The sequence below is a fragment of the Elephas maximus genome, chromosome 6, assembly GCF_024166365.1.
Source record: "Elephas maximus indicus isolate mEleMax1 chromosome 6, mEleMax1 primary haplotype, whole genome shotgun sequence".
Lineage (NCBI taxonomy): Eukaryota > Metazoa > Chordata > Mammalia > Proboscidea > Elephantidae > Elephas > Elephas maximus.
The window spans coordinates 90,419,388-90,445,611 of record NC_064824.1 but is presented as its reverse complement, the minus strand read 5'-3'; the positions used below and the strand labels follow the sequence as shown (position 1 = coordinate 90,445,611).

Sequence of the window (26,224 nt, the reverse complement as noted above, 5' to 3'; positions counted from 1 at the left end):
TAAGACGTAGTCTCGCCATCCTTGCCTCTAAGGAGCATTCTGGCTGTACTTCTTCTAAGGCAGATTTGTTCATTCTTTTTGCAGTCCATGGTATATTCAATATTCTTCAGCAACACCACAATTCAAAGGTGTCAATTCTTCTTCAGTCTTCCTTATTCATTGTCCAGCTTTCACATGCATATGATGCGATTGAAAATACCATGGCTTGGGTCAGGCGCACCTTAGTCTTCAAGGTGACATCTTTGGTCTTCAATATTTTAAAGAGGTCCTTTGAAGCAGATTTACCCAACGCAATGCGTCTTTTGATTTCTTGACTGCTGCTTCCATGGCTGTTGATTGTGGATCCAAGTAAAATGAAATCCTTCACAACTTCACTCTTTTCTCCGTTTATCTTGATGTTGCTCATTGGTTCAGTTGTGAGGATTTTTATTTTCTTTATGTTGAGGTGCAATCCATACTGAAAGCTGTGGTCTTTGATCTTCATTAGTAAGTGCTTCAAGTCCTTTTCACTTTCAGCAAGCAAGGTTGTGTCATCTGCATAAGGCAGGTTGTTAATGAGTCTTCCTCCAATCCTGATGCCCCGTTCTTCTTCATATAGTCCAGCTTCTTGTATTATTTGCTCAGCATACAGCTTGAATAGATATGGTGAAAAAACACAACCCTGACACACACCTTTCCTGACTTTAAACCAATCAGTATCCCCTAGTTCTGTCTGAACAACTGCCTCTTGATTTATGTAAAGGTTCCTCACGAGCACAATTAAGTGTTCTGGAATTCCCATTCTTCGCAATGTTATCCATAATTTATTATGATCCACGCAGTCGAATGCCTTTGCATAGTCAATAAAACACAGGTAAACATCCTTCTGGTATTCTCTGCATTCAGCCAGGATCCATCTGACATCAACAATGATATCCCTGGTTCCATGTCCTCTTCTGAAACTGGCCTGAATTTCTGGCAGTTCCCTGTCGATATACTGCTGCAGCCACTTTTGAATGATCTTCAGCAAAATTTTGCTTGTGTGTGATATTAGTGATATTGTTCTATAATTTCCACATTCGGTTGGATCACCTTTCTTGGGAATAGGCATAAATATTGATCTCTTCCAGTCAGTTGGCCAGGAAGCCGTCTTCCATATTTCTTGGCATAGACGAGTGAGCACTTCCACGCTGCATCGGTTTGTTGAAACATCTCAATTGGTATTCCATCAATTCCTGGAGCCTTGTTTTTCACCAATGCCCTTCAGAGCAGCTTGGACTTCTTTCTTCAGTACCATCAGTTCCTGATCATATGTCACCTCTTGAATGGTTGAACATCGACCAATTCTTTTTGGTAATGACTCTGTGTATTCCTTCCATCTTCTTTTGATGCTTCCTGTGTCATTCGATATTTTCCCCGTAGACTCCTTCACTATTGCAACTCAAGGCTTGAATGTTTTCTTCAGTTTTTTCAGCTTGTGAAACACCAAGCGTGTTCTTCTATTTCGGTTTTCCATCTCTAGCTCTTTGCACATGTCATTGTAATACTTCACTTTGTCTTCTCGAGACACCCTTTGCAATCTTCTGCTCAGTTCTTTTACTTCATCATTCTTCCTTTTGCTTTGGCTGCTCAACATTCGAGAGCAAGTTTCAGAGTCTCCTCTGACATCCATCTTGGTCTTTTCTTTCTTTCCTGTCTTTTTGATGACCTCTTGCTTTCTTCATGGATGATGTCCTTGATGTCATTCCACAAGTCGTCTGGTCTTTGGTCACTAGTGTTCAATGCATCAAATCTATTTTTCAGATGGCCTGTAAATTCAAGTGGGTTATACTCAAGGTCATATTTTGGCTTTCGTGAACTTGCTCTGATTTTCTTCAGTTTCGGCTTGAACTTGCATATGAGCAATTGATGGTCTGTTCCTCAGTCGGCCCCTCGCCTTGTTCTGACTGATGATATTGAGCTTTTCCATCATCTCTTTCCACAGATCTAGTCAATTTGATTTCTGCGTCTTCCATCTGGTGAGGTCCATGTGTATAGTCACTGTTTATGTTGGTGAAAGAAGGTATTTGCAATGAAGAAGTCTTCGGTTTTGCAAAATTCTATGATTTGATCTCCGGCATTGTTTCTATCATCAAGGCCATATCTTCCAACTACTGACCCGTCCTCTTTGTTTCCAACTTTTGCATTCCAATCGCCAGTAGTTATCAATGCATCTTGATTGCATGTTCGATCAACTTCAGACTGCAGACTGATAAAAATCTTCTATTTCTTCACCTTTGGCCCTAGTGGTTGGCGCGTAAGTCTGGATAATAGTCGTATTAACACAGAGAATAGTGTGGCCATTTATAGTAAAAATATGTTTAAAAAGGAACATGAGTTTTGTAGCATAGGTAGATGTACATAACAACAAGAACATAAAGAGTGGGATGTAGGAATTAGAAATATCTTGTCATAAAGTTCTTAAATTGTTCATGAAGTAACAGATTAGAATAATTTGAAAATGCGTGTTGTAGCCTTTAAAACAACCACTATAATAATAACACAAAGAATTATCATCAAAAAACTATTAAAAGAGATAGATAAAATGAATACCATAGAATATTTGATTCACCTTAAAAAGAAAAAAAAAAGACAGACAAGGAAAAGAGAAGCTCAAAAAGAAAAATATTGATCAAATGTAAATCAAAGACCAAGTTGCTAGTCTTAAAACCAAATATATCAATAATTACATTAGAAGTAAATGCACTAAACACCCTAATTAAATGCAGGCTGGATAAAACGGACCAAACTGTATGTGGTTAACAAGAAACACACGTTAAACATATAGAAATAGATTGACAGAAAAAGGATGGAAACACTAAGCAAAGGAAAGATGCTGTGGCTATTTGAATTCCAGAACAAAGCAGACTTGAAGATAAATAGTGTTACCAATGATTAAAAAGAAACATTTCATAATGATAAGAGTCATTTATTTGAAAAACAATTAGGCTACTAAATTGTTATACACCCAATATCAGAGCTCCCTAATATTTTACATAGTTGAGGCAAACTTTGACAAAACAAAAGAGAACTAGAAACAAATTCACTATGACAGGTAGAGATTTTAACATTCTTTTCTCAGTAATAGGTTGAACAACACAGGTAGAGATTTTAACATTCCTTTCTCAGTAATAGGTTGCACAAGTAAACAAAAATTAGCATAGATGCAGATGATTTGAACACCACTAACTTTTATATAAATCTAATGAACTTTAATAAAGAAATTACTCCCCAGAAAAACAAGTTATACCTACTAAGATGCACATGGAGTATTCAAGAAAACAGACTGTAATCTGGGCCATAAAATCAGTAAATATCAAAGGATTTAAATTAAACAGAATGTGATCATTAAATTCAAGATCAATAAAAATAAGGTACTTCAGAAAATTTCCAAACATTTAGTAGTTAAAAAAAAAAAAAAACAGTAGTAAACAATCCATAGATCAATGAAGAAATCTCTAAGGAAATTGAAATATATTTTGAACAAAAAATATAAACAGAAAACAAATTGGTATTTGTAGCATGCAACTAAAGCAGCCTTTAGAAGGAAACTTATAGATTTAAATACCTGGAAAAAAAAAATCAAACACTTTTGCTTTCATTTTAAGAAACTAGAAAGGGAAGAATAAAATAAACCACAAATGTATAGCATGAAGGAAAAAATAAAAAGAGCAGAAATCAATAAAATGGAAAATTTAAATAGCCTTTATATGTGTTAGCATAGTGGTTAAGTGCTATGGCTGCTAATCAAAAGGTCAGCAGTTTGAATCCACCAGGCACTCCTTGGAAACTTTGTGGGGCAGTTCTACTCTGTCCTATGGGGTTGCCATGAGTCGGAATTGACTCGATGGCAACAGGTTTCAGTTTTTGGGTTTTATATGTGGTACAATAAAATTAATTTATTATTTAAAATCCTATACTCAAAAAAGAAAAAAAAAACCCAAACCTAGGACCAGATAGTTTTATTTTCCCATTTACATATTATTATAGAACAGGTTAAACTGACCAGTGAGTATGGAGATCGAATCAACAGTCTGAGCTACTTGTAGGTAGAGGTGAAGGCAAATGACTAAGAAGAGGCAAGAAGGAACTTTCTGGGATGATGGAATTGCTCCTTGATATGTTTTTCTCAAAATAGACTGAAGGATACATTTAAAACCTGAGTATTTCGCTGACTGTAAATTATAACTGAATTTTTGACAAAGTGAATGGCCTTGAAAAACAATATGTTTGAAACTGTATTCTGCCATGTTTTCAAAAATAGTATAACACAGGTTAGGAGTATTTTAAGAGACACAGGAATGCATTATAGTGAATTAAGAAGAGAACTGGGCCCAGAAGGCACACCAGTGTTTAGGAGAGTCAGTGTGAAGGCCGCTTGGCCCCTTACTGGGTAATAAAGGTGGAAGACCAGAAAAAAACACCAGAGTGTGTAGATTTAAGATAGAGGTAATTTGATTAACTCCCATAATCCCGCAAACCTGAATCTTCCTAAAAGTTTAAATCCGTTTTAACAGTGGGGCAGAATATTACGTATAATGTGCTTTCTGTAGCTCCAGCTCCTTCTTTCGTCTAATTTCCCTCAATCACTTGCTAAAACCTAAGTTTCCTCTTTAGAATAAAGATCAATAACTCTTTTACTTCACAGCTCAAAATAAAAGGCTTAAAATGCAAATACAAGGTTAGTATAATACTTTAGCTGTGCCCTGGTGGCACAGTGGTTAAGCGTTTGGCTGGTAACTAAAAGGTCAGAAGTTCGAATTCACCAGCCACTCCTTGGAAACATTATGGGGCAGTTCTATTCTGACCAATAGGGTCGACTATGAGTTGGAATCAACTGAAGGGCAATAGGGTTTTTTGTTTGTTTGTTTATTTAAATACACTTCAGGATAAGCTATTTCTGTATAATTATTCCTGTAAAATCAGTGTATGTACGCAAATAATTGTTGATCATTCCTTTTCCTGATAATAGAGAAAAAAGAACTAGTCCAATTCAACACACATTTACTGAACATGTAAAAAATAGGTGCTAAATCAGTCGCTTTCAAGCTTTTGTAACTGTGACCTTCAGTAAGAGATGCAATTTATATTATATTGTAACCCAGTATGCAATGAGAGAGAGAGAGAGCAGACCACAACCATTCCCACTAAACGAAAGGTCAGTGGTTGGAACCTCACACAGCCACCCTGCTGGAGAAAGACCTGGGTGATCTGCTTCCATAAAGATTACAGCCAATAAAACCCTATGGAGATGTTCTACTCTGTTACATGGAGTCGCTATGAGTCAGAAATCAACTCGACAACAGCAAGTGACAACAATTACATACACTCATACACCGACATATATAACTAAAACAGTGTTGCTGTTGTGTGCTGTCTGATTGATTCCGATTCATAGTGACCCTATGTGACGGAGTAGAACTGCTCTGTTTTCAAGGAGCGGCTGGTAGATTGGAACTGCCAGGTTTTCGTTAGCAGCCAAACGTTTAACCACTGAGCCATCAGGGCCCTGCTAAAGTATTATACTAACCTCATATTTGCATAGTAGATTATTATTTTTTTAATCTTTATGGGAACAGATTGCCAGATCTCTTCTCTCCCAGATCTGATGGCGGTTTCAAACTTCCAACCTTTCAGTTAGCAGGCAAGTGCTTAACCGTTATGCCACCAAACCTGCTGCCTAGAAACCCTCTAGGACAGTATAGAATTGCCCCATATCATTTCCTAGGCTGTAATCTTCATGAAGCAGACTGCCACATCTTTCTCCCAAGGAGTGGCTGGTGGACTTGAACCGCCACCGCCCTTTCAGTTAGCAGCCCAGCACTTAACCACTGTGCCACCAGGGCTCCTTAAAACAATGTTATAAAATAAAATCCAGACTTGCTAAGCAAGATGCACTTTCATGTTTTCTATTCTAGTATATTCTGCTTCGTGTTTGCAAAAAGTGCTTGTTGTGACCCAGTAACTAAATTTCACTACCCACTAAATAGGTCGTGAATGGTGGTTTGAAAAACATGGTGTTAACCTTGCTATTCAAAATGTGGTCTGTGAACTGGCAGCATCAGCAGCATCTGGGGGCTTGTAAGAAATGCAGAACCTCAGTCCACATAGCACATGGACTGAATCAGAACATGATTTTAATGAAACCTCTGGATGTTTTATGTGCACTTGTATGAGATAATGCATGAGGAGGACGCTTGGGACAGAGGAAGAGGCCTTCTTAGAAGTATTTAAGGCAGATTCCTACTCAAGGATGGTCTATGTTTTCTTGGAATATACGTATCTAAGTTCCAAACTAAACCCACTAATTCAGTATTTCCAAGAATATACCAGAGCATTTATGTTAGAACCAATAAATAGACAAACAAACAAAATCTTCCAGAGCTTCTAAATTTTCACGTCCAAGCTGGGTGGTGCAAATGGTTAAGCACTAGGCCACTAACCAAAAGGTTGGTGCTTAGAGCCTACCCAGAGATGCCTGGAAGAAAGGCCTGGTGACCTGCTTCCGAAATGTCATAGCCCTGAAAACCCTATGGAGCACAGTTGTACTTTGCAGCACATGGGGTCGCCATGAGTCAGAATTGACTTGACAGCTACAGGTTTGGTTTTTTTTTGTTGTTTGTTCTAAAGGAATAAACGTCATGCGCTGATTATTTTCGTTTTTTTTTTTACAAAGGCACAAGTCTGTGCTTCAGGTGATATGAAAATATGTTATTTTTCTTTGCAGAAGAATCCATATAAAGGCATTTTACTCCCAGACTATCTATCCATGGTAGTAGTGATGCTGCTGCTGCTTCTGAATTTATTTCTCCTTACAGGAGAATTTCCAAACTTCTATTTTCTACCAATAACTGTCCTTTTATAGAAATGTAATGTGACTTCCGGTAGGAATATTATTATTAGTTCTGCTGCGTTAGCACAAGTCATCCCTTGGATTACTTCCAGTAGATCCCTAACCAATGATCTCTACTGCAGAAGAAAGTGGAGCTGCCCCTAAGTGGCTATCGCTGTTCATTAAGGACCTGCCCGTTGCGTTAGTACGTTTCCTGAGTGATGGGAAGTTTTAGTCTGGGAGTTGCTAATCTTGCTAATGCTAAAAGGCTCTCTCCCATTAGCAGCTTCTGTGTTGCATTAATAATAAGAAAATAATAAAGAGACCGACCTCAGCTGTTCAGCCTCCCCTGAGGTGAAAACCCGGTTTCCCTCTTATCCCCTTGGCCCACTGTAATGATCTTGCCTGTATTGAAGTAATAGAGTAGATTATAAGTGCTGTCTATTTTATAAGAGTCCAAAATTCCTTTTTTTCAGGGAGCAGCATCTTGTTTTTAGACTTCCAAATCGAAAACTATACCATCAATACATTTGAAATTGAGGTTGATATTCATAATTCATAAAGTTTTTTTTTTATGGAAGTGCAAATTATCAAGTACAGAAAAAAAAATGGGTGTTTTAGAAAAAATCAATCTGTCTATCTTTCCTGGAAGAATTATAAAACAGAGAACTCTGGATGAGATGTCATTTTGTTTTTTAAAAAAAACCAAATCACTCATCTGCACAGCAGTGAATAAAAGGAAGTCAAGGAATGCATACCTTTGTTTTATTAAATACTAAAAACCCTTGTTAATAGATAAAGAAGACACAAACAGAAAATATCAGATAAAAACTAGATATTAAGTTGAGTTTGATAAGCTCAGAGTGCATATTAAAAAATTGTGTCTTTGTTAAAAGTGTTATCTTAATGGGGTTCATAAAAACTGGAACCCATGTTGTACTTAATTGCTTATGCTCTCTTTCTATGGAAAATACTTAACCTTTTGCAAAAGTCTACTTCTAAAAAATCCTCTTGATTGAAATACCTGTCTTTAGCTACACGGTTTGCCCATGGGATAGGATTATCTATGCAGTAGTTAGGTTGTGCAATTTTTCATTTTCAAGTACAACTATTTTTACCTTCAACTATGTATTTTTCATTAGGTAAATAGTAATATATCACCTCCAAAGTGTTGCTCAAATTTTCATTCTTTGCACTCAAAATATTAGAAATTTTTCCTGGATTTACCGTATTAAATCCTGATTTTGAAAAGTTAGTTTTATAATTAGGTTAACCAAAATCAAACCCACTGCCGTCGAGTCGATTCCGATTCATAGCGACCCTGATTAGGTTGTGTAGTGCCTATTTGGGTACCTGTAGTTTAGAGGAAAAAAAAAGCATTAATATCAATAATCATCACCAGGGACTGAATAGATAACATTTTATAATAAAATATATATTCATAACCCTCTCACCAGAAGCCTCTGTGATTGGCTCTGTGAGACATTTATGTGCATTCAAGTTATGTGGCAGTAAAATTCAAGAAATTACAGTACAAAACAACTAAAAGTTGTTTTCGAAAAGCTAGTTATTAACATATTTTTCTTATCATTACTGAACATTTTAAAGAAAATAGAGGAGAACATGTCTAATAATTCAGGGTTGCCCATCTAAATTTTTAAATGATATGTGAAAAAGTCTTTGAATGAGAAAAATCTATAGTCTAAAAAAAAAAAAAAATAGTCTAGCAGTAAGAAAATACAAAGTATTTTTAATAAACTATATGTTATATTTTTCCTTTAGACATGTAACCATCTAAATCCCTTTTAATTAAATAACTTTCAGATGGTCTATTTATTAGGCAAGTGATTTTAATCAATTCAGTAGTCTCTTTAATTGTTTTATTTGTGTAGACTACACACCAATGGGTTCCATATTATTATTAGAGTTCCACTTCAATTTAAAGAAGAGTCAAGTATGAAATTCTTATGAAGATCCAATAGCAAGCAGCGCTATTGGAAAAGTAGCAGCTTTAGTATAGAATAATCTTAGTGTTGTTGGTATTATGCAGACTTACCTGAATCCCTTGTATTTGCTTCTCCTCTGTTCTACAGTCCATGAAGGCTCAGGAGAAACCAGCCAAAAGGAGACATCCACCTGTGATATTTGCCAGTTTGGTGCAGAATGTGATGAAGATGCTGAGGATGTCTGGTAACATGCTATTTTTATTATTTTAAGCAAAATAATGGCAATGACTACTTTCTGTTTACCTCATCAATCCTTCTCTAAAATAAGGCATTGTTAGCACTTTTTTTCTTCTCCACTTCTCAAGAGGGGAAAAAAAAAAAAGGAATATGAGAGCAATAAGGAATTTCTGGAGCTCCATTAAGGTACGGGCCAGCCAGGAGCTCCAGTGCATCCCTTGATAAGGTATACTATCACCAATACCCCCAAAGACAGTTAATGTTAAGAAATAGAGAGAAAAATTATATTACCAGCACCTTTCTCCAGGTGATTCCATGTGTGTCACAGTAAAGCTGTGCTCCATAGAGTTTTCAGTGGCCGATTTTGGGAAAGTAGATCACCAGGGCTTTTGCAGCCGAGCATGTTAACTCTTTGCACCACCTGTGCAATCTGGGTAGTCATAGACATTTCATAGTAGGTGCTCTGATAGGAAACGCACCCTGGCAATTTCTTGTTTTCAAAGTTTGCTAGTGACCGTGTGTATAATTCAACATTGTTTTCCAAACTGCTAATTATCTTGTTGTCAATTATTTTACTTAAAAAAAATTCATGTGGGTCCCTCAATTTCTTTCTTTTTTTAAAAGAATTTTTACTCCCCTAGGTTCTCTTATCTTTAACCATTAAGTTACAGAGTTACAAGTTACAGAAATGCACTTTCCAAGTACAAAGATCTAACAAATACGATAATAATAGCAGATAAAAATTATGGATTGCTTACTATGTGCTTGGCCCCTTTATATACATTTTTTTCTCAGCAATCTTCAAATTAGAATGTAGATACTACTATTTCATTTTACAATGAGGAAACTGAGTTTTAAAGTAGTTAAGTGGCATGGCAGAGAAGAAAATAACTAGAGGCTACTTTCAGAGGTGAACAATTCAACTAAAGATACAATTAAAATAATATTTCTTTCCTGTCATGTCTGGAATAATGAGATGGCCAGACTGCAGGCAGCTTAGATCAGTGACTCTCAAGACCTGCAGGGTTAGAGCTGGTGACTAGGGAGATACTTGCAGCAGGCACTGGGAAATTGTCCAACCAAGCAGAGTATCACTCCTGGTAAATCACTCCTGGTAGTTGAGATAAAAACAAGTGTAGAGTGTGAAGGTAGGCATACAAGGAGATACGGGCAAGGTTGATGGAACCAGAAATATTCATCAGTAGGCTCTATGGCCCAGCTATGGAAACTTGGGTTCAGAAGTAGTTCGGTTCTAAAGGAGACGTACAAGGCAAGACCTCAGTCATGGAAGAATAGGGTATTGATCAGGAAAACAAATTAGGGACTGAAAAGGAAAAGACTAGATAGATACTCACTGGAACTGGTATACAAAGCCAAGCCTTGGTTACAAGGGGCTGGGATAAGCACCTGGATCTTGGAAATAAATTACAAAGTCAGAATGAAACCAGCAGCAAAGCTGACTGGATGCTGAATCAGTTAGCTTTTGGCTAAGATTTCTTGCACGCCCCCAGCCTAGAGACAAGATTAGTTCCAAAATGTAGAATAAGGCTGAACCTCCAGATGGGGGCTAAGTGGCCATAGCTGTGAAGATTAGAGGGCTGCAGGGGCAGGGAGCCAAGAAGATCATTATACTTCCCAGGCAAGAATGAAAAGTTGTTAGCGATTAAATAAAATGTACTTAAAATGTCCGATGCAAGCAATAAGAAATGGTACTGAAATGATAACTGTATTGATTTTTATTTACATAAATACCTTTGTATGTTAACATATTGTAGTTAGTTATGACCATGAAGGGCAGATTGGAAACAGCTAAAGGACACAAGAATAACGCAATAAATGAAATTAAATAGAAGTGGAATCAAAGAGGCCATAAAATAAGATAGGAAGCAAGAGGGTAGTGATGTGACTCCAGTGCTAGTCAACAGAACATTGACTGAAGCAGGGGAGCTTTGATGCACTATTGATTTTGGATGAAACCATGGCTAGGTCCTCTGGAAAACCTAAAATACTGCATATGCTGTGTGATACAAAGAGCACAACTTGGCGTTTTGTTTTGTTTCTTTGTTTGTCTCTTTTGACGTGAACTAAACCACAATTTTAGGCATAAAAATTTCCTTAGTGCTGCATTATGAAGTAATAACAGGATGTGAACACATATCACCAAGAAATAATCTTATTATTGTATCTGCAATATTGAAACAAAGGTGAAAAATGAATTCCTGATTTTTCTTTAACTCTGACCTAAGAAAATATTTTACATTTAACCCCAACGGCTAAGTATAGTTACCCAAAGATGCTCAAACACTTCTAAGATGAAAAACAAAGCTCTGTTAGAATTTCAAAGCTTGTACACAGTTTAACTGATCCTGTTTTCATAATTAGATGAGTTTTTTAGTTAAAAAGCAAGTCACATGGAGAATAAAAAATAAAAGGGAGAGGGAGAAGGCAAGTGGGATAAGGAGAGAAAAACAATAATTATAGGATGGCATTGATAAATCAGGATAATCGTCACATAACATTTTAATGCTTTTATTTTAAGAAAACAGATGGCTTATAGGCTAATATAACACCCTCCCTTATTTTCTACGATTTCATTTAAAGTCCCCCCCCCCCCCCCGCCCTTGTCTTTTTTTCTTCCTGTGGAGAACATCAAGATTTTGGGAAATCAGAATATGGTTAGGTTTTTTTTAATAAGAAAGAAAGACTACTGTTACAAAATATTTTTCAGTTGTAGGTATTTACCTAAAAGTAGGAAAGGATTAAACTTTCCAAAGAGATAGTTAAAAATCAACATGATAAGTGGTCCACATCACAGTTACATCCACTCTCATATTGGAGGCATCCCTTTATTTAGGAGACACTTCAGAAAGAATAGAAACACCTGTGCAAAGGGATTTGTATACCTGTTTATAGGGAAGAGGTTAAGAGAAGGAGAAAAGAAGAGCTTAAAAGATTGTTTCTCTTTATGTCTAGACTTAAAAGAGTCAAATGTAATACAATTATACATCCAAGAGACTCTCAAAGACATCTTTCCAAATAATAATTTATAATAAAGTAACAAAACTGCCTCTGGTATCACTGGGAATACCAACTTATGATTCGAACAAATATTTCAAATACTTGGTTGGTTTTTGAAACAGCCTTATATCCCTTTAATTATCTTACCTGATAAATTATCTCAGTAAGTCCAAAGTAGGTCAGTAGTAACTCTTTGCACTGGAAACTATTCCTAAGAGGTAATTAGCCTAGAACTTTCTATGGATCCTGTCAGTCAGAAGTAGTTCAGAACCTTGGGGTTGATTCTTGATTTAATATAAGAAAAATTAAGTTGATAGCTGAGTCTGATCAGAGTAAAACCCAGGTATGTGGTTGGCTGCATGGCTAACATTTCCAGGATGTCAGAATAGATCAAAGAAGGGAGCACAGATGTAAGACCAGATGGGGCTGATGACAGAGGACATAAGGACACAGCTTAAATTATTATCCGCATTTGCTTCATACATATGCTTTATAGCTTTTTCATCCTATTTTAGCTATTTTCTATTTTGTACTGTTTTTGTACTATTCTCTACATGCCACTCAGACTCCATTAGCAAAATCACATTGGCTTTAATGCTATTAATTTCTCAGTAGTCATTCATTTTGTTTTGAAAGCATTAATAATGTTTTCCAGTTCTAGTGTATAACATCCTTGTGTTTGACTGCAGTGGTAAGAGAGGAGAAAAAGCAAAGTAGTTGCAATAAAATGAGTCAGAAGACAGAGTGAATGTGCATCTATTTTTTCTTCACTTCATTGATGTTCCATAACTGAAACAGGGTGTGGGATTTGGCATCCCTTTTGCGAGTATCTCTTACAAAGGCGGTTTAGTTTGAAGTCTTTAACATCTTGCTCCTTTGATCTGAGAAGGCTCCTTGTCACTAGGAAGACTGTGTGTTGCTGGCATCATTCCCATTTTTAATGCATTTTGGACTGTGGAGACTCATGAATATTTGAAGCGGGGCAATAGCCGTGGATGATCCTTGGCCCAAGATTTCACCATACGTATAAGTAAATTAGACATTAGGTCCTGCTGACTTTAGTATGTTTAGGTTTCGAGCTTAATAGGGAAAATTAAGATGCCTGTGTGGAAAATACAGAAACTGATTTCTTTTAAAACTACTGCTGGTTGACTATTGAATAAAAAGACTGTGTTGCAAGTGGAAAGTTTCCTACTAAGTAAAAAGAAGATTGGTTAGGATTGTATTGGTATAATCAAAGAAGAGGATGCTGATTAGTCACAAAATTTTAGTGAACTAAAAGTTCATTCAGTCTTCCCCAGCATGTTTCCTTTTTATTTATTCCCTTTACTCTATGGCCTCAGAACTCTAAATGTGGTAACCAAAAGCAAAACTGCCTTCTAATGTGAGTTTACCCATGGAGACAATGAGGAAAAACAAAACAAAACAGAACTTAGGCCTGGTTGTTTTGTTGGATGTATTTATGGCTTTATGAGGAGACGTTTTCAGTTCCAAGTTTCCTGCAGTTGGGGTACTACTGCCTTTCTCAAATTGCTTCTTATCCTTCACCATGAGGACAATGGTTACCCCCTCTGAAACTGCCATAGCACTTTCTGTTTGAATAGATGGGTGAACACTTAAGAGTGAAGACGTTTTCCCCTTCCTTTTGATGCTTTCATTTGCCCAGAAAATTCTTTCAGGAAAACAGGAAGGTAGACACTCTGACTTCGGGAAAGATGCCTCTTTGTACTCCCATAATTCTGGTACTTTTTAGCGAATGTATGTCCAAATATAAAAATCTGAATTTAATTTTAATTTCTTCTTGAGTTCAATCTCCTTGTTCTATGTATTTCTCCACCTATCTTAATCAAGGAAGAAAAAAGTATTTTTTTAATTTCACACAGAGAAATAATTTAAATTTAGAATTGCAATTACAGTTATTTAGGACTAGTGTTTGTAACATGGTCTGTGCGACGATCTGTACAGGGTATTAAACAATGCTCTGTGCTAACAAACCCCATGTCACTTGACCCACACTTCCCTAGGCAGTGGCTGCCAGTAAATAGCCAAATCTGCAAACTGAAGCCAAAAGCTTAAAGTGTTATGTAAAAAAATAGATTAATAACAATGACATTTCATATGAATAACAGGCAATTCCAAAAGAAAATCTAACCCACCCTCCAAAAAAGTGGGGCTATGATTTATGAAAAATAAAACTGAAATTTGAAAATATGTTACCATCTTTATAACAGAAGCCTACCCCCAGGTAGAAAACCTGGTGGTATAGTGATTTGGAGCTATGGCTGCTAACAAAAAGGTTGGCAGTTCAAATCTACCAGATGCTCCTTGGAAACCCTGTGGGACAGTTCTACTCTGTCCTATAGGGTCACTGTGAGTCGAAATCATCTCAATGGCAACGGGTTTTTTACCCCAGGTCATCCATAACACTACTTCAAAGGAATTGAATTTTCAGATAAGTTCTAGAGAGCCCTCTAAGTTTTTCTCAGTAACTATGCTTCAATTCTGCTAGCTATCACACAGTGATTAATGAAACATAATTAAGATACAACAGATACAAGACTAGATCTGGTGTAGAGCGCCAAGAAATACAGAAATAAAGTATTCTAAACATTAACTTTTTTATGTTTTTATAATTTTTATTTAGGTTCTGCAGTATAAAATCATGTAACTTCTTTTCATACAAACCAATGAAATACTACATGAAGGCAGAACAAAGGAGACAAAACTCCTCAGTACAGGTGTTGTTTTTACCACTAACTTAACTGTTTTCCTTGCTTTCTAAAATCTCATTGCAGGCTGACCCTGATAATGGGATATTGCCTTACCTTTTATTGCTTGCTCACAACTTGCCTCAATTTCCTCTTGAGTTTTCTGGGTCTCAGTTCTAGCATATTCTGAGTCAGGAATTCCTGTGCCTTAGAATCATGGAATACATACTCCATGACCCAGTGTGCCAGTGTAGTATCCCAGTCTCAGAGGTAAAAATACAAATTTCATTGTAGTTGTCAAAATATAACAGAACATTCAAAAGTTCTACTTCACTAGATTACTATGTAAAAAGATGTTTGCTATGTATCAGGCACTATCCTAACTGTTTATATTCATGGTGCCATTTAATCCTCACAACAGTTCTATGAAGTTAGATACACTAATAATCGCCATCTTGCAAAAAAAGGAAACTTCACTAGATTACTATGTAAAAAGATGTTTGCTATGTATCAGGCACTATCCTGTTTATATTCATGGTGCCATTTAATCCTCACAACAGTTCTATGAAGTTAGATACACTAATAATCGCCATCTTGCAAAAAAAGGAAACTGAGGCATAGAGAAATTAAGCAAACCACCTAAAGCCAAACAGTAAGTGCTAGAGCTAGGATTTGAACCCCACAGATTGAATCCAGAGACCATGCTCTTTACTACTCATTATTTTATCACACATTTAATTACATAAATTGTTGGATGTGTTTATAGTACGCAGGTACATTATGTGTGTATATAATATCTAATATATGTTAGATATATTCAGGGTGGACTTTCACTTTTTTTCTCAAAATAGAATGTAAAATAAAGACTTTAAGTGCCATTTTTGTGATGAAGTATACCACTAACACATAGAAGTTGTCTGTGACACCCTTGAAATATTTTCTTTCCCATTAGGTGTATATACCTTATATCTTTGCACTTCCCCCTCAACACTGTATTTTTCATTTGTTTTTTGTAGTATTGTTTTATTAATATTTTTGGAGAATATTTTTATTATATTCATATGTGTGCTAATTAGATAAGATTATTAGACTTGAGGTTGCAGAGAAGAGATATATTATCACCAAAACCCAAATATTTTGAGCTGCTTCCATTTCTATTTGCTTGTTTTTAAGTGGCAACAGTGACCCAGATTATAAACCAGGGGATTTGTGTATACATTATAACTAGTGATAGGGTTCAGGGCTTTTCATTTGGTAAAACGGCTTATAACACAGCTTGTAGAGGCTAGGCATTATAACACTTGCCCTGCCTCTAATGCTGTAGTGCCACTTTTAGCAACCTTTCAAAGGACTATGCAAAAGGCAGGCCATAAAGGCAGGGCCGAAGAGCTTGGCAACATAAGCCATTTGCTAATAAGCAAGATGGGATTTAGCTTCTTTCCTTAGTACCCATGGCAGTAGTTGATGTACTATAAACCCTCTTCCAAGTGCCAAAGGATAATTTATTGCGAATACTTATTCTTGCTAAAAGAATAGAAATTCTTGGAGAAGAGAAATAGAAAAAGAAACCACTCAATTAAATGCCAGGTGGTTTTAATCCCTATCCTGGTGGCAGTGTCCTGCTGCATATTTTTATTATTATTTAAACAATGATATCAAACCTCTTATTTCCCAGCCTAGCACAACTTTATTATGATTTCATTAAAATTGAATTTGTTAGTCTTTTTTTTTCTGATTTTAAAAGTAATACCTGATTTTAAATCATACTGTATAGCTACTATAATCAAAACTGATATAACAAAAGACACATAGGCCAATGGAATAAAATTAAGAGTCAAGAAGTAAACCCACACATGTGTGATCAACTGATTTTTTTTTTTTTTTTTAACAAGGGTGCTGAGCCTGTTCAATGGGGAAAGAAGAGTCTTTCAATGAATAGTGTTAGGAAAACTGGTTTTCTACATGCAGAAAAATGAAAACAGATCCATGCCTCATACCATACACAAAAACAAATGCAAAATGGGTTTAGGTCCTAAATGTGCAAAGTACAACTGTAAAATACTTAGAAGAAAATGCAGAGGCAATGCTGTTGGGGTTGGGCCTAGCTTTTAACAATGCACTACCTAATATAATAGCAAAAGCACAAGCAGAAAAAGACAAATAAATGAAACCTCATAAAAATTAAAAATTTTTGTTCATCTAAAGACTACCAAAAAGTGAAAAGACAAGCTACCAGCAGGGAGAATTTGGAAACCATGTGTCTGATAAGAATCTTATAACCATATGACCCAGCAATTCTACTCCCAGTTATATATCCAAAAGACTTGAAAGCAGAGACTCAAACAGAGACTTGTATACCAATATTCATTGCAGCACTATTCACAATAGCCAAAATGTGGAAACAACCAAAATGCCTATCAACAGATGAATGGATAAACAAAATGTGGTGCATACATACAGTGGACTACTACTCAGCCAGCAGGAGAGAATAAGTCTTAATATATGCTACAACACAGGTGGAGCTTGAATACATTACGCTAAGTGAAATAAGTCAATTACAAAAGGACAAATATTGTATGAAAAAAAAAAAAGAAAAGACAAATGTATAAAGACCAAAGTTTATTAGCATTTACCAGGAGTAAGCAGGAGAGGAAAGAAGGAATTAATGGTGATGGAAAAATCAGATTGAATAAGGGTAGAATTGCACAGCTGATTATTGTAATTACTGTCAATAAGTTGTACACCTGGAAAAAGTTGAATTGGCAAAGGTCGTTTAATAGATATAATAATGACAAAAAAAAAAAAAAGTAGCTGCTGATGCTGCTTATGTACAGCCAAACACCTAATGTGATTTGGTTTCTTGGTTTGGAGGTTTAGGGTCATGGTTTCATGGGGCATCCCAGTTAATTGGCCTATTAACTTTTTTAGTACTTCTGTTGTACCTCCTCATTCATTGAATAGTGCCTGGGATCTTAAAAGCTTGCAAGCAGCCATCCAAGGCACAACAGTTGGTCTCTATTTGCCTGAAGGAACAGAGGAGGAGAGCCAGGAATAAGAAGATATGGAGTATGTGACTGATTGCCTCCTTTGCCATGAGACCAGAAGAACTGGATGGTGCTCAGCTACCAAAACTGAAAATTTTGATCAAAGCCTCTATAGATGAATCCTAATCAAAAGGGGGAAAGGTAGAACAGAATTTCAAATTCAGAATTAGACTTTCTGGAACCATGGAAGCTGGACAAACCCCTGAAACCACTGCCCTGAGATAAACTTTAAACCAAAGATATCCCCTGAAGTCTTCTTAAAACCAAACAGTAGCTTAGCTTAACTAGTGAAGAATGCCTGCCTTGAGCATTGTACTCTCTCAAGATCTATCTATATGGGATCAGAACTGACAATAGCAACTCCAAAGATTAGATAGGAACATTAGTGGGCAGTGAGTTTATGTTACTGGGGGAGGAACAACTCAGAAAAGGAGGATGAAAATGGTTGCACAACTTGAAGAATGTAATCAGTGTTACTGAATTGTACATGTAGGAACTGTCGAATTGGTGTGTTTTGCTGTGTATATATTCAACAACAACAAAATAAATAAAAATAAGACAAAAAGGAAAAAAGTAATACAATTTATCACAGAAAATTTGAAAAAAAATAGAAATATGAAACTGTAGAAAAATGCAACCCCACCATTCCAAGATAACAATTTGGGGGTATATTTTCCTCTTACGTGTGTGTGTGTGTGTGTGTGTGTGTGTGTGTGTGTGTTTAATGACAGTCTTTTTTAGGAGTCCTTGGGTGGTGCAAAAGGTTAGCACTCGACTACTAGCTGAAACTTTAGAGGTTCAAACCCACGTAGAAGTGCCTCAGGAGACAGGCCTTCCAAAAGGTCGCAGCCTTGAAAACCCTATGGAGCAGCTCTATTCTGCACACATGGGGTCTCCATGAGGTGGAATTGACTCGGTGATGACTAACAATAACAATCATATTTTACACATCAATGCAGCCATCTCTCTTAAAAGTTTTTACTTTGAGGCTGAGTTTGGTGACTGATAGTAATAACAAACAACTTTTATTAATAATAGATTTCAGCATAATTTATGTGGCTTAAATTCTAATTATGCTTGCAAATTTTTCACCACTTCTCAAGACAAATGGATTTGAGGTTGCCATCCTAACATTTGTCTAAACAGTTTACCGCAGACTAACCCCTCTCCAAGTCTGCGTTAGACATTTTTCTTGGTTAACACCAGGAGACTAGACAGTATGTGTACTGAAAGCATTCCCATTGTCTGTACCCAGAGTGTTCATTATAAATAGCTTTCTGAGGTATAAGGTTTATTTACCGAGAACAGTCCTCCCAAAGGTGCTTTAAATTGGGTAGAAACAGTTGCTGGTCTTCAGAGGTTCACTTCCAAATAGGAATATATTGTATGTGTTGGTTCATGTAAACAACAAATCAACAAGCCATCCTCAGCAGCCACATCAGTCTATTCCAGACACATTCCCCTACAAACAGAATATGTAATATCTAATAAATGAGCAAATTGTAGAATTATATGCAACACCCAATCGAAAAATCAATACTGCTGAAGTTCTAAATGCTTTTTATAGTTAAAAAAAATAAATTAAACAAGTAATGGAAATGAGTATGTGATTTTTCTAATCCCCTAATGCAAAGTAGAATAAGTCAGAAGTGGGTCCATTCATCCTTTCATCACTAAGCTATGAATGAAACATAAGAAGTCAAGACAACGTGCTTGGGACGGATGATCTTCTAAAGATTGTTTATCACAGCTCTTTTTTATTCTTTGCAGTCTTTTCACAGTATTTGATATAGTAGTTCACTCTGTTCTCTGAACTCATCCTAAAATGAGCTTTCTACAGTCAAAATTGCATTATCTAGAGTAATAAAAGAAATGCTAAGTTCCAACTAGCCGTAAGAGCTTACAGTCAGCAGATATTAAGAGATGTATATCAGGGAGAAGTGCACAGCAATTGGAAAAAAAAGAAAGAAATGAAATAAAAGTTAACATTACATTAGCAAAACTTAGTGATACATTTCTATAATGAAAATGAATATCTACATATATGTGGTAGTTTAGTACATTTTTAAGTATAACATTAAATTATCAATTATTGAAAAAGGAGTAAAAATAATATTTTTTATTTCAGTATGAAGTTGGTTTTTAATTGATTGTATTTTCCCTTCTCCAGAAAATTTGTTATCTGGGAGAAAGAAGATGTAATAGAGCTGTTCGCGTTATAGTGACATTGAATGGTCAGCCCTAAAGAAATTTTTTAAAAAGAAAAGAAGCCTTGCATTGACCAACCTATGTGACATTTCTGTGTAACATTGTGTGTGTGTGTGTGTGTATCAAAAGAAAACAGAGGCCAAAGGAAGTGATTTTACCCAAGGCAAGATCTCAGTTCTCTAGTCTGGGTCAAAATTATTTTGTTCCCCCGGCCTCTGTTTTCTTTCTATAGAGAGAGAGAGAGAGAATTCAATTTATTGAGATATAATTTACATAAAATTCACCAATTTAAAGTACAATTATACAATTCAATATATTTTAGTGTATTCGCTGAGTTATGCAACCATCAAGACAGTCAATTTTAGCACCTTCTGATCACCCCAAAAAGAAACCCCGTACCCATTAGCAGTCCTTCCCCATTTCCCCCAACTCTATCTCCCAAGCCCTAGGAAACCAGTAATCTACTTTGTGTCTCTATATATTTGCCTATTCTGGACATTTCATGTAAATGGACTGATACAACAGTGTGGTCCTTTCACATAGAATAATGTTTTCAAGGTTCATCCATGTTGTAGCATGTTTCGGTACTGCGTTTCTTCTGATTGTCAAATTATATTCCATTGCACGGATATATCACGTTTTGTTTATCCATTTGTCAGTTGATGGACATTTCGATTGTTTTCAGGTTTTGGCTATGCTAAATAATGATTCTATGAGCAAACATACTAGTTTTTGTGTGGACTTGTATGTTCATTCCTCTTGAATATATACCTAGGAGTGGATTTGTGGTGTCATGTAGTATACGTAGCTCCTCATTTGGATGAGGAACCGCCAAACTTTTTTCCGAAGGTACTGCACCATTTTATATTCCCACCAGCAGTGTATAAGGGTTGCAGTCTCTTCACATCCTTGTTTTTACTTGCTATCGTCTGTCATTTACAAAATTGAATTTCATTGTGGTTCTGATTTGCATTTTCCTGATAGTTAATGATATTGAGCATGTTTTCATGTGCTTATTGACCATTTGTATATCTTCTTCAGAGAAATGTCTACGGAGATTTTTTTTCCTACTTTTTAATTGAGTTATTTGTGTGTTATTGAGTTGTAAGATTTTATATATACACATATATTATAGGAACAAGTCCTTAATCAGATATGTTATTTGCAGATATAGTCTTCATTCTGTGAATTGTCTTTTCACTCCTTGGTGATAGTCTTTGAAACATAAAAGTTTTTAATTTTGATGAAGTCCAATTTTAATTTTGTTTTATTTTGTTCCTTGTGCTTTTGGTGTAATCACTAAGGAGGCTTCACTTAACCCAAGGTCACAAAAATTTACACTGATAATTTTTAAGAGCTTTATAATTTTAGCACATATGTTTAGGTCTCTGATCCATTTTGAGTTACTTTGTATGTACGGAGTGAGGAAGGGGTCCAACTTTCATCTTTTGCATGTGAATATTCATTTGTTTCATCACATTTTGTTGAAAATACTAATTCTTTCCCCCCATTGAATTGTCTTGGCACCCAGGTCAAAAACCAAATGACTGTAGTAGTGAGGGTTTATTTCTGAACTTTATTCTATTGATCTATATGTCTATCCTTATGTCACTACTGGCCTCTGTTTTCTCAAATGTAAGATGAAGGCATTGGCCTAGGTGATTTCCATGGTTCCTTTGAGTACAAGCCTCATCTAAAGTAGGAGCAGAACTACTGTGAGCTATAAAGACCTACTTCACAACCATCCCCAGTGCTCCTAGTGGCATTACTCCTCTTTTCATTTTGGCCTAAATTTTTTGCCAAGTCCTTCTAAGTAGGTGATCTATTGTGTCCAGAAGGTAGCACTTACTGCTCTTTACTTAACCCTCATACCATAGCAGACATCTGTTTAGAAGGCACAGAAAACAGGAGGCTGTACAAAGGATTTGGAGAAGCTAAGATAAACATGCAATGAAGTTATCTAAATAAGAGGAAAAGTTCAGGAATTGAATAATAACACAATGTTGGAGAGAAGGAAAAAGGTAGTATAGAAAGGATTTAAAAGGCTAAGAGAAGCTGCTAGAATCAATCTAAGAAATTACCTCCTGGCATTCAATGTAATGAACAAAGGGAGTAACTCTTACGGTGTAATTAGGAAAGATTACAGCTAGTCCCTGACTTATAATGGGTTTCTGTTGCAATGACTCAGTCGCAAGTCGGTTCTGATGTAAGTCAAATACTTCCTTTTTTTTTCTTTTAGTTTTCATTATTATTGCCTTTTATTATCAGTATTTTTATAACTAGGATTTTTATTTGTCTTTGGGGTGGCATGAGAATGATAACATCAGCAAATTATGTACTGCAACATTGTATGTAGTACATATTACTAACAGTAAGATGTACAATAAAAAAAGGATGGTCAAAAGTGCAGTTCATCGTAACTCAAATACATCATAAGTTGGGGACTGCCTATACTAGTTTATCAAGATATATTTTTATGAATCCTGAACTTCATAATAATTTATGCTGTTTCCCTTTAATAAGAGATTTTGAATTAAACAAAGGATAGCGTCCTTGATAACTTGCTTATAAATCTTACAGAATTATTTATGTAGGACTTAATATAAGGTATTAATGGTAAAATTGTATAATTTTCATAACTCTGTAGAAGTCATTCTTTGTAAGACCTGAGTAATGCTATCTGTACATGTCATTTTTACGATATCTGACTCGACACACAGTTAAAATGAAAAGACTGGATGACCAATGTATCCCTTCATCTTCTTCCCTCATCAGCTATCTGATCAAGGCAGAACCCCAAAATATCTACTATGAGTCTTTGTGATTATAATACCATTATACAGATAGCAAAACTGAGCAGTTTTTGATCAAGAAATCATTTGCTCATGTAGCAGAGTAAGGAAGAGTGCCAGGGGTCCTGAGATGACCCTAGGACAGTATTTCCTGAACTGTTCTCTCATTTATGTCAAATCAATTATGTGCAAATTAGAAATTAATGACTGTGACAAATAAACTATAAGCTCCCTATATAATATTTTTTGTAACTGTTTTATTTTACTATTAATAATGAGAGATTTTGTTGTTATATAAGCTTGTACAAAATGGAAAACATTGACCAGATTTTTATGACAAATAGCCTTGCTTTAATTATAATTAGTTACTTGATTAAAAAATAGAAGTGAGAAGCAAAGATTAAAATTTGCAAAGCAATAGCAATATATCACAGTGTAGAATCTACCAATTATGGTTATGGGTTCAGAACACAAAATGTGACTTTGCAACATATTTACTTATAAGCACTTTCTGCTTTTAATTCAGTTCTTTTCTTACTCTTGTAATCAATAAATAACCAATAATTTCCTAGATATATTTGACTATATTTTTCCTAAAAATCCTCTTAATGGAATTTTTAGTCTTATTATAATTAGTATTAGAAACTTTAATCCAATTATTCACTTATTAAGTCTTTTTTTTTCCCTCAAGTTTGTGTTCTTCTCAAACCAAGGTACAGTTTCAAATCAAAACTTTCTACTACACTGTTAAATTTGAGGGGCGAAATCTTGCCATTAAGGACCAAACAACTCATGGTAATACATAATAGTAAAAGAGGCAATATGCCTGCATTTTTTAAAATGCCATTTTGTTCAGTTCTAATTTTGCTGCCTATAGCATTAGCTGGAAATGTTAGTGTAGAGCTCCAAGGATTAAAAACTGTAGCTTACAAAGTTACTAGTCAGGAAGACGTTCTTTTTAATAGAAAATAAGACAATATAATGGACATGACAAGTATTTTAAGTACAGAAAAGAGCAGTATCAGCATAAGCTGAGACAGGTAAGGTTTGAAAAAAATTTTTTAAATAATAACTAACCACTATTGAGTGCTTACCTTATATCAGGAACTTCTAAGGGACTTATATCTATTCACTCATTTAACCCTCACAGGAACCCTACAAATTAGGTACTTTTACTATTCCAGTTTTAAAGATGAGGAGATTGAGGCACATTTATGTTAAATAACTTGTTTAGGCTTACTTAGCTGTTAAGAGTCGAAGCCAAGATTTGAACCCAGAGGTTACACTTTTACCTGCGTTTCCAATAGTGTTCCAGGAAACCTGGGGCATAGTACCAAACTTGCAAGCCTCAGAGGAATTTTACAGGTGTAAAGAAGGGATAGAAGTTTCTTTGAAGAAATAGAGAGAGGAATATATGTTTAATTAACACACATGAACTCACGTGCACCATCTCATTTAATTCCTCACAACTGTGTTGTGAGTTAGGTATTATTTCCCTCCATTTATACAAAGAGGGAAACTAAGGTTAGGGTAGGTATGTAGCATGTCAAAGGCATTCAAATAGCAAGTCAAAGGCATAATTTATTATGGATCATAATAAATTATGGATAATGTTGCAAAGAATGGAAATTCCAGAACACTTAATTGTGCTCACGTGGAACCTGTACGTAGACCAAGAGGCAGCTATTCAAATAGAACAAAGCAACACTGTGTGGTTTAAAATCAGAAAAGGTGTGTGGTAGGGTTGTATCCTTTCACCATGCTTGTTCGATCTGTATGCTGAGCAAGTAGTCTGAGTAGCTGGACTATATGAAGAAGCACACACAGCAGGATGGAGGAAGACTCATTGACAACCTGCGATATACAGATAACACAGACTTGCTTTCTGAAAGCGAAGAGGACTTGAAGCACTTACTGATGAAGATCAAAGACTACAGCCTTTAGTATGATTACACTTTAACATAAAGAAAACAAAAACCCTCAGAACTGGACCGATAAGCGACATCATGATAAACAGAAAATATTGAAGTTGCCAAGGATTTCACTTTACTTAGATCCACAATCAACACCCATGGAAGCAGCAGTCAAGAAATCAAATGACGTATTGCATTGGGCAAATCTACTGCAAAAGACCTCGTTAGAGTATTAAAAAGCAAACATATCACTTTGATGACTAAGGTGTCCTTGACCCAAGCCATGGGAGTATTTTTACTCACCTCATAGTCATGTGAAAGCTGAACAATGAAAACAGAAGACCAAAGAATTGATGCATTTGAATTATGGTATTGGAGAAGAATATTGAATGCACCATAGACATCCAGAAGAACATACAAATCTGTATTGGAAGAAATATAGCGAGAATGCTCTTTAGAAGCGAGGATTGTGAGACTTCATTTCGCTTACTGTTTCGGACATGTTATCAGGAGGAAACAGTCCCTGGAGAAGGACATCATGCTTGGTAATGTAGGCTTGGTAAAGTAGAGGATCAGCAAAAAGAGGAAGGCTGTCAATGAGATGGATTGACACAGTGACGCAACAATGGGCTCAAACATAGCAAAGATTGTGAGGATGACACAGGGCCAGGCAGTGTTTCATTCTGTTATACATAAGGCCACTGTGAGTCAGAATCAACTCCAGGGCACTTAACAACAACAGCAACAAGGTAGGGGCGTATATTGAAATCACACTCAGATTTTTCTAATTCTAAGGTCCGTGTCTTCCTCAGTGTATAATGCTGAAGGGTAGATGTCAAAGTAGAATTAAGATAGAAAAATTGTCCTTTTTTAAAGGAAAGAATGGCTGATGCCTGAGAATATATGTAGTGTCTGCAGAGTTTGAAAAGTAGGTGTAGCTAAATGATGGAAGATCTCAGTTGTCAAATATGTTAGTTAGAGTAAGTAATGGTAACTACTAGTCTTAGTCACCTAGCGCTGCCCTAACAGAAATACCACAACTGGATAGCTTTAACAAACAGAAATTTATTTTCTCAAAGTCTAGTAGTTTACAAGTCCAAATTCAGGGTGCTGGATCCATGGGAGAGGAGGAGTAGTGATTAAGATCATCTATTTAGAGAATGCCTTTCTGAGGATGTGGCATTTGAATCTAGTAGCAATAAAGAGCCAGACGTATAAATATCTGTAGAAACAGTATTCTGAGCAAAGAGAGCCTCTGGTCCAAAGGCACAAAGTGAAGATGATCTTCGTCTGCTGAAGAAACTGACAGAAATCAGTGTGACTAGAGCCCAGAAAATAACAGAGAAGGTCTTGAATGAAATGAAAAAGGGACCAGCTCATGAAGGTTCTGGTAGACTTTAAGAAAGAAAGTCAATTTGTTCTATGTATGCTGAAAAGCCTCTAGATGTTTTCATCTGGAAGGGATACAATTGGATCATCTCCACTGGCACTTTCTTGTGAAGCCTTAG

General features: G+C 35.9%; 1 protein-coding gene across 1 annotated transcript in view; it reads left to right on the top strand.

Annotated features, from left to right (window-relative positions):
* Positions 1-26,224, top strand: part of TMEFF2 (transmembrane protein with EGF like and two follistatin like domains 2) — a 285,073-nt gene that overhangs the window by 149,873 nt on the left and 108,976 nt on the right. The window contains exon 5 of the mRNA XM_049887727.1: positions 8,944-9,040. Within this exon, the coding sequence (XP_049743684.1) occupies positions 8,944-9,040 (97 nt within the window). The remainder of the gene's footprint in view (positions 1-8,943; positions 9,041-26,224) is intronic.